At 42.9% G+C, this 20,132-nt stretch overlaps 1 protein-coding gene across 1 annotated transcript in view; it reads left to right on the forward strand.

The window, feature by feature from the left end:
• The window catches only part of DNAH7 (dynein axonemal heavy chain 7), a 707,015-nt gene that overhangs the window by 12,760 nt on the left and 674,123 nt on the right, over window positions 1–20,132 (forward strand). The window contains exons 3-4 of the mRNA XM_033944671.1: window positions 14,589–14,769; window positions 16,844–16,916. Of these exons, the coding sequence (XP_033800562.1) occupies window positions 14,589–14,769; window positions 16,844–16,916 (254 nt within the window). The remainder of the gene's footprint in view (window positions 1–14,588; window positions 14,770–16,843; window positions 16,917–20,132) is intronic.

Raw genomic sequence — 20,132 nt, forward strand, 5'->3', positions numbered from 1 at the left:
TCTGTTTAGAATTTTAGAATTTAAATTTTTGTGTTTCTTCAGTTTTCTTGCTATCCATGGAGAATGTTGCAAGTTGTTTAAATCTTTAATTCGATCCTTGTGCGTTCTCTTTCCGTTGCTTTGAAAGATCCAAATCTTTAATCGATGTTTTCAAAAAGTTCTTATATTGAAAGTCATATGAAATATATTTATCATATAAGTCAAAGTTTTCACAAATTGGTCATTAAATGTCCTTTAAATTGTCATTGGTTGCTCAAGTTGATCCATAAATTCCTGTAGTTTTTTTGGATCCGTAAAGTTTTGTGTTTTGTTAGCAATAGTAACCTTCATAATCGCCGGGTAAAGGAGCCCAAATCTAGCTCCTAGAGATCTTAGTTGTGGTCTCATGTCTAAGAATTGTTTTCTTCTTGTTGCTGTTTCTTTCGCAAAGTCCGGGACAATATGTATTTTTGAGTCTTGGCATTTGAGATTTTTGTTTTCCTTGGCTATTTGACATATTTCAATTGCTTGTTGATGTCTTAAAAGTTTGAAAATTAAAGTTCTTGGACCTGTTTGAGTGTTATTTCTTTGTGTTGGAATCCTATGAGCTCTTTCAATTTCTAGTTCCGTTTTAAATTTCAGTGGTAGTATTTTAGGTAGAAATTTTTCCAGAAATGCAATTGGATCATTTTTTTCCATACCTTCAGGTAATCCGATTATTCTTAAATTATTCCGTCTTTCACGATTCCGGCTGTCTTCAAGATTTTTTTTTATCTCTGTTATTTCTTTCCATATGATTTTGCTGTGGTTCATATCTATATTTAATTGTTCTGTAATATCTTCCAATGTTGAAATTCTATTTTCTGTGATGTCCACTCTTTTAGTAAGGATTGCAGCATCTTCCATTGCTTTTTGTAGTTTTTTGTTACTATCTAAGACAATTTCTTTTATTTGTCTTAGTTCTTCCATAACGTCGAGATTTTTTTCTGTTGGTAGCGGGGTTTTAGAGGGTGTACCTGGCTCTGGTTTCGACCTCTTATTGCTTCCCGATATTCCGGTTCCCAAATCAGCTTTATTTTGTTTAGTTGAAGTCATGTTTCAATATATTTCGTAATTTCTTTAAAATATTTGGTAGTATTTCTTGTATATATGCTTGTATATGTGGAGCTACTCGTTTATCCAACCATCCGAGTTCGCGTCCAAGCCACACCCCCCGCCTGTTTGATTTTGGAACTATTTTCTTTGGAACTAACAACCAAGGCTGGAGGACAAGACCATAAGGTCAAGGTAGAATGTTGTCCTGTCCAAGGGATGGAGGCTGTTCAACTAAGTTCCAACTACTCACTAAAAATGGCTCAGTATAAAGATATTGCTATTTGGAAAAGATGTGTTTTTGAAAGGAGAATTACCCTTACAGAGCGCATTAGAAGCGATCATGGAGAGAGCCTGATTTGCATATTGCCCAAACTGTTTAACCAAGTGTTTTTCTTATTGAAGTGGAAGATTCAGAAGGCTCTGCAAATACCAAAGCATGTACCAAAGGAAAGAGAGTACTGAGTGGAAGAAAGTCCTGAACAAAAGATTTGAGAAAGTCACCCTGACTATACAAATGCCTAGCACTAAAACCAGAAGCCAGAGGTTGACTGTGTCTGAGTGCTTTCTTAGAAGTAAAGACTCTCACTGTTGCTCTGCAGGATTGGGTGCTATGGTCATTGTTGGCCAAAGAGCCATATCATCACAACATAAACATCTTTCTGCCCTCTTATCTTAGGCAATCTGTTATAAAATTTCCCTCATAAGACTTAATTTTATAACGTGGGCATTAATATTTACCCACTTATTACGCACGTAAATGATTAGATTAATGGAATAGGCATGTATGTGTTCATCTAGTCCTAATACTCACCAACAGAGAAAGTGTCACAGAGGTTTCGGTAGATGATACGTTGGCCTCCAGTGACCACAACATGATATGGTTCAACCTCAGGAAAAGTTTCACTAAGTCAAGCACATCAATCAAGGTCCTCAACTTTAAGGGCACAAACTTCGAAAGCATGGGAGATTTCGTCCATCGGGCACTGCAAAACCATACAGATAATGTAGAGGTAATGTGGTCAACTCTGAAATCAACCTTACACGAAGCAACCAACCGCTACGTCAAATCAGTAAGTAAACGGCGAAGAAACAATAGACCACAGTGGTTCTCTGCGGAGATCTCAGACCGCATAAAAAAGAAGAAAAGAGCGTTCATCATCTACAAACAATCAGGGAAGTGAGAATCCAAGGAAGGCTATCTGGCCAAGTCAAAAGCGGTCAAAACGGCAGTCAGGGAGGCCAAACTCTGAATGGAAGAGAACCTTGCGAAGAATATCAAGAAGGGCGATAAATCCTTCTTCCGGTATATTAGTGACAGAAAAAGAAACACAGATGGGATAGTACGCCTTAGGAAACCCGACGGGAACTATGTAGAATCGGACTCCGACAAAGCCAAATTTTTAAATGAATACTTCTGCTCGGTCTTCACTTGCGAGGCGCCGGGATCTGGCCCTCAGCTACCGATGAGGGAAAACTCGGAAGACCCGTTTTGAAATTTTGACTTTATGCCCAGCAGTGTCTATGAGGAGCTATCAAGACTCAAGGTGAACAAAGCTATGGGACCAGACAAACTACATCCCAGGGTGCTCAGGGAGTTGAGTGACGTCCTGGCGGAACCGTTATCCGCGCTCTTCAATCTTTCCCTAAGTACAGGAAGAGTCCTGTTGGATTGGAAAATGGCTAACGTCATTCCACTCCACAAAAAGGGATGCAGGACGGAGGCTGAGAATTATAGACCAGTGAGTCTCACATCAATAGTGAGTAAACTTATGGAAACACTAATCAAACGCCAATTGGATACGATCCTGAACGAGGAGAATCTACGAGATCTCCATCAACATGGTTTTACGAAGGGAAAGTCAAATCTGATCAGCTTCTTTGACTGGGTAACAAGAAAGCTGGATATAGGGGAGTCCCTGGACGTCGTGTACTTGGACTTCAGCAAAGCGCTTGATAGCGTCCCACACCGCAGGTTATTGAGCAAGATGGGTTTGATGGGACTGGGTGAAACATTAACCGCATGGGTTAGGGACTGGCTTAGAGATAGACTTCAGAGGGTAATGGTAAACGGTACCCACTACAATACGACGGAGGTGATCAGCGGAGTGCTGCAGGGCTCGGTCTTGGGCCCGATCCTATTTAACATCTTCGTAAGAGACTTGGCTGAGGGGCTTCGAGGTAAAATTACATTATTCGCCGATTGACGCCAAACTATGCAACATGGTAGGCAACCGCACAACAGATGAAAACATAGTGCCCAACAAAAGCTCAATGCCCGACAGTATGACGTAGGACCTACTCCTGCTGGAGCATTGGTCAAAGACTTGGCAACTAAGTTTCAATGCCAAAAAATGCAAGGTCATGCACCTTGGCTGCAAAAATCCATACAGGACTTACACCCTAAATGGTGAGATCCTAGCAAGGACTGTACCAGAACGTGACTTGGGGGTGATCATTAGCGAAGACATGAAGACTGCCAATCAAGTAGAGAAAGCTTCATCCAGGGCTAGACAAATCATGGGCTGTATCCGTAGAAGTTTCGTCAGCCGTAAGCCCGAGGTCATAATGCCGTTGTACAGATCCATGGTGAGACCCCATCTGGAATACTGTGTACAATTCTGGAGGCTGCATTATCAAAAAGATGTGCAGAGAATTGAGTCGGTTCAGCGAATGGCCACCAGGATGGTCTCAGGACTCAAGGATCTCCCGTATGAGGAACGACTGGGTAAGTTGCAGCTGTACTCACTCGAGGAACGCAGAGAGAGGGAAGACATGATCGAGACGTTCAAATATGCCACAGGCCGTATCGAGGTGGAAAAGGATCTCTTTTTCCTTAAAGGACCCACGGCAACAAGAGGGCATCTGTTGAAAATCAGGGGTGGGAAATTTCATGGCGACACCAGAAAATATTTCTTCACCGAAAGGGTGGTTGATCGCTGGAATAATCTTCCACAACAGGTAATTGAGGCCAGCAGCGTGCCAGATTTTATGAAAAGATGGGATTGGCATATGGGATCTCTTCATGGAAGTAGTTAGGGGGTGGGCCATTAGTATGGGCAGACTAGATGGGCCATGGACCTTTTCTGCCATCATGTTCTATGTTAAATACTCAGCAGGAGAGATTGGGCATCGCTCCTGCTGCAGGAGGAGTGTCGTGGTTGTTCCGGGGGAGGGGGGATTGTGTTTGCCACCACTGCAGGGAAAGGGTGTTGTGATGCAGCAGAATGAATGAGTATCTCTCCTTTTGCATCACAACACAGTGCTTTCTAGCGGTCTCTGACACGACCAGCACCCCTGGACCAGTCGCTTTTTTTGTTGCCAAAAGCTGACGCCACTTTTTGAAAACGGCTCAGCATTTTTAAAGAATCTACTGTAGGGCTCATTTCAATATTGAAGAGCCCATTTGTATACCAGTGTTGGAGACTGCTAGAAAGCTTGCTAAAGACGGAGATAATCCCTTTTGATAATCCACCCCGAACTGCGTATAGGCTAAACCAGCGGAAAACAGTTTAGTGACGGTGTTAAACTTTTGAGAATTTTGCCCTTAGTGCATCTAGCCTTGAAAGTGATAACAAACCTTTAAGAAAACGGATTTTCCTATCTGAACCCTGCAGGGGAACTGGAAGAAGGAGAACTGTGTTTGATCTCTGCCACACTCGGTGTTAAGAAATATGAGATAAAGAGTTCAGCACAGCCGATAAGCAGGAGTAGAGTTTGGATAGACATTTGTAAATACTTTTGCTACAGTTAATGTTTTTTTTAGCTACATACTGTATGTATTGCTTTTGCCACTGTTAAATGTATAACTGACTTTGAGATAAAATTTAATGTGGACAAGAGCAAAGCAATACACACGGGGGGAAAAAAATAATTCAAATCATGGATACTTGATCCTAGGTTTCACATTAGGAGTTCCCATCCAGGATAAAGATCCAGCTGTCTTCATGGACAATTGATCTAGAACACCAGTGACTCCTGATGATACTTTGTGAGTTCTTTTTGTATTTTCAGATGACAAATAAGCATAGACTAGAGAAACACACATTCACCCAGGAAATAGAATGAGAGGTGCATGTACCGTATTTTCACGCATATAACGCGCGCGTTATACGCGTTTTTACCTACCGCGCATACCCCTCGCACGTTATACGCGTGAGCGCGGTATACAAAAGTTTTTCTACATAGTTCCCACCCCGCCCGATGCCCGATTCACCCCCCCCCCAGCAGGACCGCTCGCACCCCCACCCCGAACGACCGCTCGCACGCGCTCCCACCCGCACCCGCATCCACAATCGGAGCAAGAGGGAGCCCAAGCCCTCTTGCCCGGCCGACTCCCCGACAATATCGGGCCAGGAGGGAGCCCAAACCCTCCTGGCCACGGCGACCCCCTACCCCCATCCCGCACTACATTACGGGCAGGAGGGATCCCAGGCCCTCTTGCCCTCGACGCAAACCCCCCTCCCTCCAACGACCGCCCCCCCCAAGAACCTCCGACCGCCCCCCCAGCCGACCCGCGACCCCCCTGGCCGACCCCCACGACACCCCCACCCCCCTTCCCCGTACCTTTGTGTAGTTGGGACAGACGGGAGCCAAAACCGCCTGTCCGGCAGGCAGCCAACGACGGAATGAGGCTGGATTGGCCCATCCGTCCCAAAGCTCCGCCTACTGGTGGGGCCTAAGGCGTGTGGGCCAATCAGAATAGGCCCTGGAGCCTTAGGTCCCACCTGGGGGCGCGGCCTGAGGCACATGGTCGGGTTGGGCCCATGTGCCTCAGGCCACGCCCCCAGGTGGGACCTAAGGCTCCAGGGCCTATTCTGATTGGCCCACGCGCCTTAGGCCCCACCAGTAGGCGGATCTTTGGGACGGATGGGCCAATCCGGCCTCATTCCGTCGTTGGCTGCCTGCCGGACAGGCGGCTTTGGCTCCCGTCTGTCCCAACTACACAAAGGTACGGGGAAGGGGGGTGGGGGTGTCGTGGGGGTCGGCCAGGGGGGTCGCGGGTCGGCTGGGGGGGCGGTCGGAGGTTCTTAGGGGGGGCGGTCATTGGAGGGAGGGGGGTTTGCGTCGAGGGCAGGAGGGCCTGGGATCCCTCCTGCCCGTAATGTAGTGCGGGGTGGGGGTAGGGGGTCGCCGTGGCCAGGAGGGTTTGGGCTCCCTCCTGGCCTGATATTGTCGGGGAGACGGCCGGGCAAGAGGGCTTGGGCTCCCTCTTGCTCCGATCGTGGATGCGGGTGGGAGCGCGTGCGAGCGGTCGTTCGGGGTGGGGGTGCGAGCGGTCCTGCCGGGGGGGGGGGCAGGGCAGGGCAGGGCGGGTAAACGGAGAGTCGGGACAGCGCACGGAGAGTCGGGGAGGGCGAAAGGAGAGTCGGGGTGGCCAGAGGAGAGTCGGGGCGGGCGAAAGGACAGTCGGGCAGCATGCGCGTTATACCCGTGAGCGCGGTATACAAAAGTTTTTATACATAAAATCGTGGTTTCTGCGCGCTATACCCGTGTGCGCGTTATACATGGGTGCGCGTTATCTGCGTGAAAATACGGTAATATGATACCAGAGTGAATAGCTACATAGCTTCTGGTTACAAGTAGAAGATATTCATGGCTATCTCTTGTCTCCCTTGCGTGGGGAGGGGGTATGAAGTGTCTGGACTGTAGGGACTTGTGACTAAGCTCCCACTATATAGTGGGCTGGCACAATGGAACAAAAAACAGAAAGAAAAAAAAGCTCCTAGAAAAGACTCCTCTAAAAAGAGCAATGCATAGCTACAATTATATTATTGCTTTGCCCAGCTCAAACAGGGCAGAGCCTATCCAGGATAAACAATCAGAACATATGCATGCACACAGAACCTGGCCAGGGTAACATGTGCATGTGCACAGAAAGGAATGTTTCTTTCCCTTAGTTAATGATAAGAAGGTTGTGTGTGTGTGTGGGGGGGGGGAAGGGAAGGAGGAAGGAGGTGAAGGTAAAGCAGTGTAAACATGGGTATGTCAGATAAGAAAAACAGATGAGAAGTCAGAAGTAAGGCCTTGGATACCTATAGGAAGAGGTCTCTGAAAAGGCCTATTCACAGTATATTTGGGCCCAATTTCTAATAACAAAAAGTTTGTTCCATTCTGCATTAATCCATCTCTTGGAAATTGGGGTTACAGATGTGCCCTATGCAGGAGATTGTGCTTCATAAGCAGATATTTCATAAGTTAGGATACTCGACTGTATATTGCAAAATGCCTGTTGGAAGTATGATAGGCCTTCTCCTAGGCAACACCTAAAGTATCTCTAATTTCATTAATTATCATATTATAGAATTCATTTCTATGGTTACTTATAGGAATAAGGCAAACCCAAAATGACTAACAATTAGGTGGTTTTTTTTTTGTTAGGCATATACAAAATGAGTATTATTCAGATGATCTTTTGCCATTCTTGGCAATAACACATTTCTGTGAAATGTAACAGTTCAACCAAGTTCAATTCTTGATGATCTTGCATAGAGAGTTGCTCTTGTGGTTCTCATTGCCCAATGGAAACTTTTGGATGTTCAACGGTCAGGTCATCTCTTCTGTAGTAGCATGAGGTAGCTGAAGAAGCTATTTCAAGTTGTCTTTAGTGACAGCCCAGGTGCTATCAGATTACAAAGACTAGGGAACACTCGATGAAGTTATAGGGAAATACTTTTAAAACCAATAGGAGGAAATTTTTTTCACTCGGAGAATAGTTATGCTCTGGAACGCATTGCCAGAGGTTGTGGTAAGAGCGGATAGTGTAGCTGGTTTTAAGAAAGGTTTGGACAATTTCCTGGAGGAAAAGTCCATAGTCTGTTATTGAGAAAGACATGGGGGAAGTCACTACTTGCCCTGAATCGGTAGCATGAAATGTTGCTACTCCTTGGGTTTTGGCAAGTACTAATGACCTCGATTGGCCACTGTGAGAATGGGCTACTGCGTTTGATGGACCATTGGTCTGACCCAGTAAGGCTATTCTTATGTTGGCATGCATGCAGGATAGGTTCATTGTTCACAGGTGATGTGACATCCTGTGGGTAAGAAGGGGGACAGCAGTATCTGGACCATACCAGGTTCTTATTGTATCCAAAGCTCCCTTTCCTGGGTTCACAAGTTCTCACAGCATTCACACATAAACTTTCCTTGTGCCTATAGTCTTTCCTGTCTCTGTGGACATTTGTTTGTGCTCATCCTAAAGTATCCTGTGCTATCACCTCTGTTATGTTTTATATGTTTGTCTGTGCATGTCTCCCTATCAGGAATGTGTAAACACTAACTACTGTTGTGTAGCACTATCCCTACTAATATTCTTAATTGTACTGTCCCCTCCAGCTGACCAGAAGAGTTGATCAAGTGCCACAACTGGGCATTACCTCTGTCTCCAGAAACTGGATTTCAGGTTTTGAGGATAGTAAACTATTCAAATATAGTGTGGCTCCCTTATGTGGATGGTCGACAACTACCAATAGGATTGTTTTGCCCAAGCCTCTCAGAGTTTGTGAGACCCTCTTGCTGAGTTTACTTAGGCATTCAGTCAATTCTTCTGCTCTTGGATGGTAGGTAATGTGGAAGATCCAGGTGACTTCAGGATCGATGGCCCATTTTTGTGTGGACTGCCCAGTGAAGGGACTTCCTTCATTGGAGTGACGTTCTCTTGTCACACCATACTTTGTGATTGGCTTCATCAAGATTTCCATTATGCTTTTCTGGTCATATGTGACCTTGGAAAACATTGCAGTTGACCTAGGATATGGATCTATGGCTATTATATCACATGGCTTCTTGTTTCCTTCTGGAGGAATCTTAGTAGTAACTGAGTTACTGAATGGAGATTTATAAACATCTGAACTGCTTATTTGACCCCACGGATATTTATCCAGTTTCAATGTTGGTCCCAAAATCACTAAATTTGTTTGTGTACCTGGTTCCCACTCCACAGAGCATGCTCTAGGCAGCTGCCTAGGTGCATTCATCATTCCAGGGTTGCACAAGGATCCTGAACTAAAGGAAATTCTTGATTCTCCCAATAATAATCTTCAGAAATGCCTAGCCTCCACTGCTTTGTCATTTGAAATACTAAAGACCTAAGGCTCCAGAATATCCTAATAGAGCAGAGTCTACTGGTCTTTCACTATCTGACAGGTACAACCAAATTAACAGGTAGGATATAATTTCTCCTTTTCCATAGAGCTGCAATATTTTTCCGCTATCTGAATAACTTGAGACATCATTTTTACCAGTCAATATTCAGAGCTGTTTAACCAGCCAGCAACAGTCCTGACAGGTTAAATAGCGCTTAACCAGTTAAATGTGAATATTCAGTGTGAGATAACTATCTGTGCTGAATATTTTGGTTTTTCTCTAAAATGTAACCACTCCCTCCCTCTCCTCTACACTTAATCTCTTCTTTCTCCCCTCTTTACCAAGCTCTTCTTCTTCCCATTGGAGTTCCTTTCTTTTGTAATTCCTGTAAACCGTGTCGAGCTCTACTTCTGTGGAGATGATGCGGTATACAAACTTAAGGTTTAGTTTAGTTTAGTGGCTAAAAGTTAACTGGCTATATCGCACGATAATTGGCAATGCTCAATGCTGAGCAGCTAAGTTTAGCAGCCAAATCAGACCATGTAAATAGCAGTCCTATCTTTGGCTGCTATAAACTTAACTGGTCAGCACTGAATACTGTTTTTTTTTCTGGTTAACCGTTTAGTGACCATCCCCTCCCAGCTTATCAAATGCCAGTCAGCAGAGATGACCTGTTATTGAATATCTGTAGTCAGCGCCAACTACAGGGGTTATCTGGGCTGCTTCCTGGGCCCTTGGAACCATATTATATAAACGGTGCCATAAGTTAGGTGGTGGTAAGTGCTTTACTGTTGCCTAACTTAATTGTTTTAAATGGCTTTAATTGGCATGGTAATTGACTGTATCATTTAAAACCAATTAAAAATTTGTTTTAAAAAGTAGGCGCTAGGAAGCATCTACAATGTAGGTGCTGTCAAGGCAAGATTAATTCTTCGAGGGCTCCTAGGCACACAGGTACACTGGGCCCCCTAGCCCTGCCCCGCCCACACCACAACCCTGCCTGCCTACGCCCCACCCTCATTTAATTACCTGTTTTCTTACACTTCTCCCCGGTATTCGTGGGGGATAGGGGCAAAACCAGACCGCGAATATCTTTTCGTCCGGTTCTGACCCACCCCAGCCTCCCTCCTGCCTTCCCTTGGCATCCTGGCCTTACCTGGGGGTCTAGCAGGCTTTCGGGGCAGGAGTGATCTTTCTACGCTCTTGCCCCGTGCAGATCGCCAATAGGAAATGATTGCTGTGAGTTCATGTAGTCTCTCAAGACTACAACGGGAGCTCATGGCAGCCATTTCCTATTGGCAATCTACATGGGGCAGGAGCATAGGAAGATCGCGCCTGCCCTGAAAGCCCGCTAGACCACCAGGTAAGGCCAGGATGCCAGGGGGAAGGCTGGAGAGAGGCGGGAACGTGCAAAACTATGGGTTTGTTTTTTCCCCCTCCCTCCAAAAAATCGCGAATATGTAAAATCGCGAGTGTCGAAACCACAAATGGGGAGGGGGAAGTATATTTATTTCTTTATTTCCACTTCCACTTCCACTTCTATTTTTTTTTTTCTTTTATTATAAAATTCAAAACAATAAAGATTACCATACCAGTGCCAGTGTACAGTTTTAGTTCTACGCAAGCCCCAAACATCTCTGAACAAATCCCCCCTTCCTTCCTGCCTATTGCCCAGGACTTTACCATACGTATATAAAAGTGTTCAAATGCATTGTAAAGCAGTAATACTATCCAAAACATAAGTCTGTATTAATAACCAAGTTTGCAACTCCTCTCAACTGCCTCACTCAAAGTTGTCCAACTTTAACCCATATGTATGTATAAACAACCAAATCTGTAACTCCTCTGGTACGTTCCACTCCATATATGTTTTTTTTGTTATTATTTATTTCTAATTATAAATCAAAATTTACAAGAATACATCTTGCTCCATTAAACACAGGGAAGAAAAACAAATCAAGGTATTAAAGATTCAATCTTACTTATACAAACAATCTTATTTCCCTTCTTAGACCATAATGGGGAGAATGGTAAGCAGTTACATAAAACGAGGGAGAAAAAAGAAGAAAATTGATTAAATAAAAGGCTTAGTGCTTCTAAACAACTGCTCCATGTATGTTAATTTGTAACAAAACAAGGCAAGTGGTCCACCAAAGAATCCAACGTGGAACACCAGAAGATCGGCAGACAATAAGGAGATCAAATTTAAAGGTGCTCCTAGGAGCCATGCCTGATGCATTTCGCCAAGCAAAGCTGGTCAATGCTAACAGAAAACCATATCTTTCATACACATATCTACCCTCATCCAGTATGGAATAAGTAATCACAAAATACTCTCCTCCCCCCCCCTTTTTTTCCCCAAAAGCACAGAAGAGGTTTTTAGCACTGGTGGGCTGAATGTTCTGCGCTGTTCTGACAATCATAGGAATTCTATGACCATTGGAGTAGTGCACAGCATTCAGCATGCTGGCTTGTGCTACAAACCGAAGGAACTGTACAGTTTAGGGGGTGAAGAAACAGTGGTGCATATACCCCAATACTGAACAAAATATCAAGATAACAGATGTAAATTTGAAAAAAGAGAAATAACAAATCACTTTACAAATTAACAAATAAAAATAAAACAAAAAATGGAAAATAAGATAATACAATTTTATTGGACTAATACATTTTTAAATTAACTTTCAGAGGTCAAACCTCTTTCCTTAGGTCAGTAAAGTATTACAGTATCCTGTCCTGACCTGAGGAAGGAGAATTTGGTCTCTGAAAGTTAGTCAAAAATATATTAAAATTGGTCCAATAAAACAATCACCGTATTTGCATTTTCTATTTATAAACATTTATCAACACAGCTACAATACTACTTTATCCTTTAACAAAAAAAATTACAAAATTGAATTTATTTTTTTCCACCTTTGTCGTCTTGATTTTCATATAGGCTCTCCATCAGCTGAATTATGTGTTTGGGTATTCCAATTTGCGCTAGAGTTCTCCATAGTTTATTGTAATCCACACAGTCAAAAGCTTTGAAGTAGTTGATGAAGCAAAGGTATAGGGGGTTTTGGTATTCTTTGCTCTTCTCCAATATTCATCTAATATTGGACTAGGACTTGAGGATAAGTTGATAACACCTAACAACCTTTGTCTCCCAGTTTCTGCTTTCCTCATCTTGTCATTTTCTTCCTTCCATCCACTGTTTGCACCTTCCAGAAAATGTCTGCCAACCTCCTTCCATCTTTTCATTTCTCCTCCTGCCCTCCCCCTGCCCCCTTGGTCTGGCATCCATCTTTTCCCATCTGTTCCCCTCATGGTCTGGCATCTCTCTCCTTCCATCTTTCCTTCCTTCCCCTCTCTCCTCATTTTCTCCACTCAGATCTGATATTTCTGTCTCCTTCCCCCCCCTTTCCCCCCATGCTCTGGCATCTTTCTCTTCTCTATTTTCTGCTTCTGTCTAAATTAAATTCTCTCTTAATATTCAGTCCTCAGTTTCCCTTTTTTTTACTGTCTACCCATAGATTGCCACTCCTTTCCTTCACCCCTCCACAATCTCACTAACTCTCTTCTTCCCGCATCCATCCCCTTTTTCTTTATCTCCTCCTTCCATCCATTATGTGCTCTTTCTCCACTTTCATTCAGCATTTGCTTTCTCCTCTGAACAGATATCCGTCTACTCCTCTCTCTCTCCCCCTTCTCCCCACTTCCATCATCTGCCCCTTCTCTCTTTCCTTCAACCCCAGGCCCATCTCCCTCACCTTTGCGGGTCACCACTCATCTATCTTTCTGCTTTTTTTTTTAAATGGTGACAAGTAAGATCAGAAATACCCCCCCCCAAAGAGCGGCAATGCCCCCATCCCTCTGGCATCAATGGCACTTAAGATCAGCATCAGCAATGGCCCTGTCTCCCTTCACCTCAACCTTTTTTTTTCAATCGGCTACGGCAAGTAAGATCGGCTACCGCCCCCTCCCCCACACTTAAGGTCCTCCCCCGGTATCAATAAGTAAGATTGGCAACATGGTGTTCAGCTCAAAGCTTCCCTCTGATTCAGCTTCCTGTTTCCGCCCGGGCAGTTTGCGTCAGAGGGGAAGCTTTGGGCTGAGCACCACATTGCCGATCTTACTTGTTGTTGATGCCGGGGGTCCCGTTGCTGATCTTTTAAGTGCTGTTGATGCCGGAGGTGGGGGGGGGGGCTGTAGACGATCTTAAGTGGGGAGGGGGGCCATAGCCGATCTTACTTGCCATAACCGTTAAAAAAAAAAAAAGGCGAGGTGAAGGGAAATGGTAGGGCAGCTGCTCTCTGTTTGTCTTCCTTCAGCGGGCCCCCTGAAATTTCAGGCCCTAGGCACGTGCCTCCTGGGTCTATTCATTAATCCAGCCCTGGGTGCTGTTAATGTGGCTACAGCATGACGCCTAAGAGTGCCTTACGCTTACGGGGGAATGGTTGGGGATGGAGTGGGACTTAGGCACCTTTAGGTGTGATTCACTAAAGAACTTAGATACCAGCAATGTAAACCACTAAAACGCTGGCCTACATTGCAAACATCTAAGTTTTTTATTAGGCATCGTTAGCTGTGATTCTGTTAATGGTGCCTAGATGTGATTGACATGGGGGTCAGCATCTATTTTGTAGACACCACTGATTTAGGCGCCGTCTACAGAATCTGGATAATGGTCTGCTATCTATAATTTCCAGGATTACCTTGGCTTTATACATGCTCCTCCCTGGCACTATCCAGATAGCGCTGAGATGGTCTGTAATAAGCGATACATCAAATAAAATTAAACTTGAAACTTGAAACTATTCAAAGGAACTATCTGCTATCTGGGTGAGTGCTTTTGAACATTTAACTTTTAGAATGTAAATTGTGGCCATGCCCTGAATATTTTTCTCTTGATGATTATATTTGCTAATAATCTTTGTGGCTTAAAAATATGGGGTAAGTGTTCATCCAGAGCACACAACATATTGCTGAATGCTGCTGACATTATTCCTGTCTGCACTGAATATCCAGTTTTGTGGAGCTTGCTAACGCATACACAGTTAAATCTGATATTGGCTATGGGATACTGCGTACAGATAAGACAGTCTTTTATATGGTCCCATTTATGTGGTTATCCTGGCTGGTTGAGTGCTGAATATTGGCACTTAACTGACCAAGTACTGACTCTGTCCTTTGAATACCATCCTCCCCACCAAATAACTGGTTTCCAGTTAGGTGCTAACTGGTTAAGTGCTGCTGAAAATGACTGGTTAGCCTTGAACAGGAGACTTAACTGGCCAGGAGTCATTTCTTGCTGGTTAAATCATGTTGAATATCAACCACTTGGTTTCCTATATAAGTATCAATTGCAGTGTAAAGAATCACAGTTTCATATTTCTTCTTTTGATGTGGTGACAAAGCTCTTATTGCTCACTTTTTTGTGTTACTATTAGAGATACAATTACTACATTAAGCATGGAATTGACACAGAACATGTAGCTCCAATGGAAGATTCTTGGCTTCAGAATGTGTTGGATCTGGTCCCATCACACTTAAAAGGATATACTGAAATAATATACGAGCTGTCCGATGAAATGAGAGAAGATTACCTTCTTAGTGTAAAGAAAGCCATAGGTAGGTGGATTGAATATGTAGTTTTTGATATTCATTTAGCAGTCCTTTTACTGAGGTGTACTAACTAATTTAGCACACACTGATGTGTAGCCCATTATATACCTATGGACTGCATGGCACTTAATGCACACTAATTTGCTAGCGCATGTTAAATCTAATAATGCACCTTAATAAAAGGACCCTTTAGTATATAATCTAAGGAACTTTTTGGCGCATTACAACTTGCAGTTAATATGGCTTAATGTGGGATTTGACCATTAACGTGGGAACTCTTACTGCTTCATGTTTGTATGAGAAGAAATGCTAGAAGCAGGAGACCATGGTGTGAACTCTTGAACTACTGAGAAAGAATTAGATCAAGTAAACAAATAGTCAAGTAAACTGAATTTTTTCTGAAAGCACATGGTAGGAATTTGAAAAGCTGACCATGTTCTAGTTGTTGCCACGGAAACCTCCTCCATGTTGGCTAAAATATTCTCTGGCATTATGCAGTCTATACCTGGTACCAATGACCAATTTTGGTCCTCCTGTAATATTTGGAAAAAAAAAATAGAGAAAAGTTCTTTTGCTGGAATTACAAATTTTTTAAAATTTGGGTGAAGTAAAACACGTTTAGCTTCTTTTTAGCTGTTGATTATAAAAACGATAGAGCTATTCAGTGTACTTCTGGGGTTGTCCTCTGAAGATCCATGGAAACTGGAATGTTTTCTGACCTTTACTCTGGATCCCAAAAAATGACAAGCTACAAAAATGTGGGGTGAGATTGTTGATAATCAAAAATCACAACCTATTATTTGTCAATACAAAAGAAGGTGGTAAAACCGAGCATTTTTAACATTACTTAATGTATATTCTTCAGTTTAACAATGGTGAAACCTCAGAAACTCATGACTCATTATAGAGCAGCCAAAGATGGTCCACTCGGTGGGTTTCTTTGTAATCAATGGTCGTTCACCACCTCCAACCTGATGTAAACCTTTTATCATGTTAAAAACAATAAATATCATAAATATGCTATAAACGTTGTAAATGTGGAACTTAGCTTCAAATAACAGTGAGACTTCAGCTTAACCACAATCCCAGTGGGGCCCATTTCGCCCTTGGCTTCCTCAGGAGATCATGATAACAGTTGTATGTAAACATGTTCCAACTACATTTAACATCCAGTTACCGTTCAGCAGGATGCTTTGTTCCACCCATATTATATTGCTCTACAACATCATCCTCTTTAGGACATAAGCTTAAGTCCTAAAGAGGATGATGTTGTAAAGCAATATAATAAGGGCTCATTTTTAAAAATAGATTTAATCTCTGAGTGGCTTAGGTTAGAATTTCTGAGAGAGGAAAAACAGCATCACTCAAATTTTTAATGCCTTTGACCTATGACTGCCACCTTGTTTTATTTAATATTGATTTATTTTAATGATGGCTAACTCAAAGAAGTAAATGACTTTTCAAAAAACTTTATAAAAATCAGAGGGTGATTTTTGTTGCGTAGAGAACAAAATATTGGTATAAAAGCTTGAAGTGTTCTTGCTTTTTACTTGTTGATCTCAAACCAATCCAAAACTTTTCTTTTATATGGTATACCCCTAGAGTGATTTCAGAGTTGTCTAACTTGTTTGCCTTTGACTGATATGTTCTGTTTAGCCACATAAACCACTATGAAAGAATGTCTCAAATAGCAAAACAAAAATTTATTTCAAATGAAAGTAGAATTACTGGAGCATCATAGAAAACTTTAATATGTGACAACTGTTTTTGGATACTAATATAGGGGTCCTTTTACTGAGGCGCGCCAGCTGTTTTAGTGTACGCTAAACGCTACTGTGACCATAGACTATAATGGACGTGTTAGCTAAAACGGTTAGCACGCCTTAGTAAAAGGACTCCATAGACTTTTAAACCACAGACATAGGAAATTTGACTTTTGCTATGTGAGAAAAGTTTTTTTTTAATGCAAAAGTGTGCATTTTATGACAAAAAGTTTACTTTGCTTGTGGTTTGCTGCTATGTTGAATTGTGATTCCTGCTTTATTTTTGTATGATTCATTTCTGTTTCAACATTTTTCAGTTGACTTCGTTTTAAAAGATCCTAGGCTAAAAGAAGAAGATAAGAAGCAAGATATTCCTGAACATCGTATAGAGTAAGAAAACACATTTTTTAAACATAGCTAGTTCTACCTTTTTAAGAATAAGGTTATTTTAAAACTCTTCCACATGTAAATACCATACCATACCATATTGTTTCTTATACCCTGCAATTATCAGCAAGGAATCATTCTGGCTTACATAAGATTATTAAGGATTCAGTAATTTCTGTTGCATCCCTTCTGGATTCCATGCACTAGGTGTTCAATCCCTTCCAGCAATCCGAGAGTTGCAGAAATCCAAACACTTTTCTGAGCATGTTCTCCTTCTATATTAGAGAGAGAGTTAAAGCCCCCTAGAGTTTTCAGTTTCTGCAAGCAATCTGTGCAGAAGTCTCTTGATCTGCTCTACATCTTTTTCTCTTTTTGTTCACTTAAATTTCTATTTTTTTTTTTTTGGGGGGGGGGGTGGCTTCAGTACCATGAGACCCCCTGCGGTGTCCTCTGCTGGAGAAAAGTACACAGTCCCATGGAGCTGGACTGCTGCTTCACAGAGAAACTTTGGTGGACTTGTAAAACCAGCCTGCTTGTGCCGCCCTTCTCAGACTCTGGATCAATTCCCCTGGGAACTTGCTTGCCTTCTGACCCTGTCAGGGGTTTAAGTGCAGGTTATATGTGTCCTAAGTAAAGTCCCTCTGGGTTTCAGGGCATAGGCTCTGGTACATGAAAAGGTTCCGTGGGGGCGGAGGCTACAGTCGGAGTCCATCCGACTTGCAATCCGAAGATCTTCAAGTTTGGATCATTTGGAGCAGTTTCTGAGGCAGAAAATCCTTTTCCTCCATTCAGTTGCAGTGTAACAGAGCTGATAGGCAGGCACTTAACAGACTGTAAGTATACCTCCATTATTTCCTATGGGAGCTTTGGGGGTGGTCTGTAGAACTCTGTAAAACTAATTTTTCAGAGTTTCTGAGGGTAGAGTTCGGGTCTCTCAGCTCCCCAAACCCCAAATCGCTATTTTTTTTTTCAGATTTTCTTTATTTTTGCAATTTTTGGCACGAATTCGCTGGCCATCTTGGATTTTAATCAATCTTTTTTCAAAGCTTGATTTCTGCCTCAAAACCCCTCAAATTTGTTGCAAATCAATGGATTCCTCAGCCCCTAATCAGTCAGCTACATGTATGGATTGCACTAAATTGGCATTGGAACAGCATTCATGCACTGTGTGCCACAGCACACTGAAGGGAGGGGCAGGAGCTTTGGGCTTCACTTCCTCTGGGTCCTCCAGGGCTGAGGAACCAGCCTGGGTCTGTGTTTTGGACTAAAAGTCTCACCCACTAGCCATTTTGGACACTGGCACCAAATACCTTAGTGTGGTGCCAACACCTCAACTGGACTCAGTAGTGACCACGGAATGTGAATTTTCCCCAGATTTCCTTTGCCTCCTTTAGAGAGTGTGTTCTTTGGACCCGGTTCATTTGACGCAGCCGGCGGGTGCATCACCTTTTTCCATGCTGGTAGGAGGTCCCTGTGTGGGAGCCTTCTCATCTGGCTATGTCAGATCTTGATTGTCTTAGTTGTCACACAGATATTATGCCTACCTGTCTTATTACACTGTGTCTCTTTTGGATGCTGCTGATACCCTTGCTGGGATTAGTCAGTCTGGATTTGGGTGGGGACTCCACCATCCACAGACTTTTTCAGTCTGTCTGTGTCCACCTGCACGGACTACTTCAACACCCTATTCAACAATCTTATTATGACGAAGAACATACAACTCCTCCAGTGTGTACAAAATGCAGCAATCAGACTTCTAAAAAAACTCAGTACTCATAACCTTGTCTCCCAGGCTCACTGGCTACCCGTTGCCAAATGTTGTGTCTTCAAAGGCCACATGCTAGTGCTACATGATGACTAACCTTCCTCCATATGTGTCGAACAGGTCCCTCCACTCCCAGGATGAAATACACCTCAAAACACTCCCTAAGTCGGCACTTGGACAACCTAAAAGACAGATCATAAGAACATCAGAATAGCCTTACTGGGTCAGACCAATGGTCCATCAAGCCCAGTAGCCCATTCTCAAGGTGGCCAATCCAGGTCACCAGTACCTGGCAAAAACCCAAAGAGCAGCAACATTCCATGCTAACGATCCAAGGTAAGAAGTGGCTTCCCCCATGTCTGTCTCAATAACAGCCTGGCTCAATAAACCTTTCTTAAAACTAGCTATGCTATTTGCTCTAATCACAACCTCTGGCAATGTGTTCCAGAGCTTAACTTTCTTTGAGTGAAAAAAAATTTCCTCCTATTGGTTTTAAAGGTATTTCCCTGCAACTTCATCGAGAATTTCCTTGTAAATTCATTGAGTGTGCCCTTGTAATATTGATGGAGTAAAAAATCAATCCAATTGTACTCGCTCTACTCCACTCAGGATTTTGTAGACTTCAATCATATCTCACCTCAGCCATCTCTTTTCCAAGCTGAAGAGCCCTAACCTTTTTAGTCTTTTCTCATACGAGAGGAGTTTCAGCCCCTTTATTATCTTGGTTGCGCTTCTTTGAACCTTTTCTAGTGCTGCTATATGTTTCTTGAGATAAGAAGACCAGAATTGAATGCAATTCTCTAGATGAGGTTGCACCATGGAGCAATACAGGCGCATTATAACATTCTTAGTCTTGTTAACCATCCCTTTTTTAATAGATCCTACTTTACTTTTATGATCGCCACCACACATGGAGCGAAAGGTTTCATCATATTGTCTACAATGACACCCAGATCTTTTTCTTGGGCACTAACCCTCAAAGTGGACCCTAGCATCTGGTAACTGTGATTCAGGTTATTCTTCCCAATGTGCATCACTTTGCATTTGTCCCCATTTAAATTTCATCTGCCACTTGGATGCCCAATCTTCCAATTGCCTAAGGTCTGCATGCAATTTTTCACTGTCTGCATGCGTTTTAACAACTTTGAACAGTTTAGTGTCATCTACAAATTTAATCACCTCACTTGTCATTCCAATTTCCAGATCGTTTATAAATAAGTTAAATAGCACCGGTCCCAGTACAGATCCCTACTATACTCCATTGTTTACTCTCTACATTGAGAAAAATGACCATTTAACCCTGCCCTCTGTTTTCTATCCGATAACAATTCCTAATCCACAACTGAACTTTGCTGTCTATCCCATGACCCTTTAATTTTCTCTGGAGTCTCTCATGAGGAACTTTGTCAAAAGCTTTCTGAAAATCAAGATAAACTACATCAATTGGTTCACCT

Source organism: Geotrypetes seraphini, chromosome 5, assembly GCF_902459505.1.
Source record: "Geotrypetes seraphini chromosome 5, aGeoSer1.1, whole genome shotgun sequence".
Lineage (NCBI taxonomy): Eukaryota > Metazoa > Chordata > Amphibia > Gymnophiona > Dermophiidae > Geotrypetes > Geotrypetes seraphini.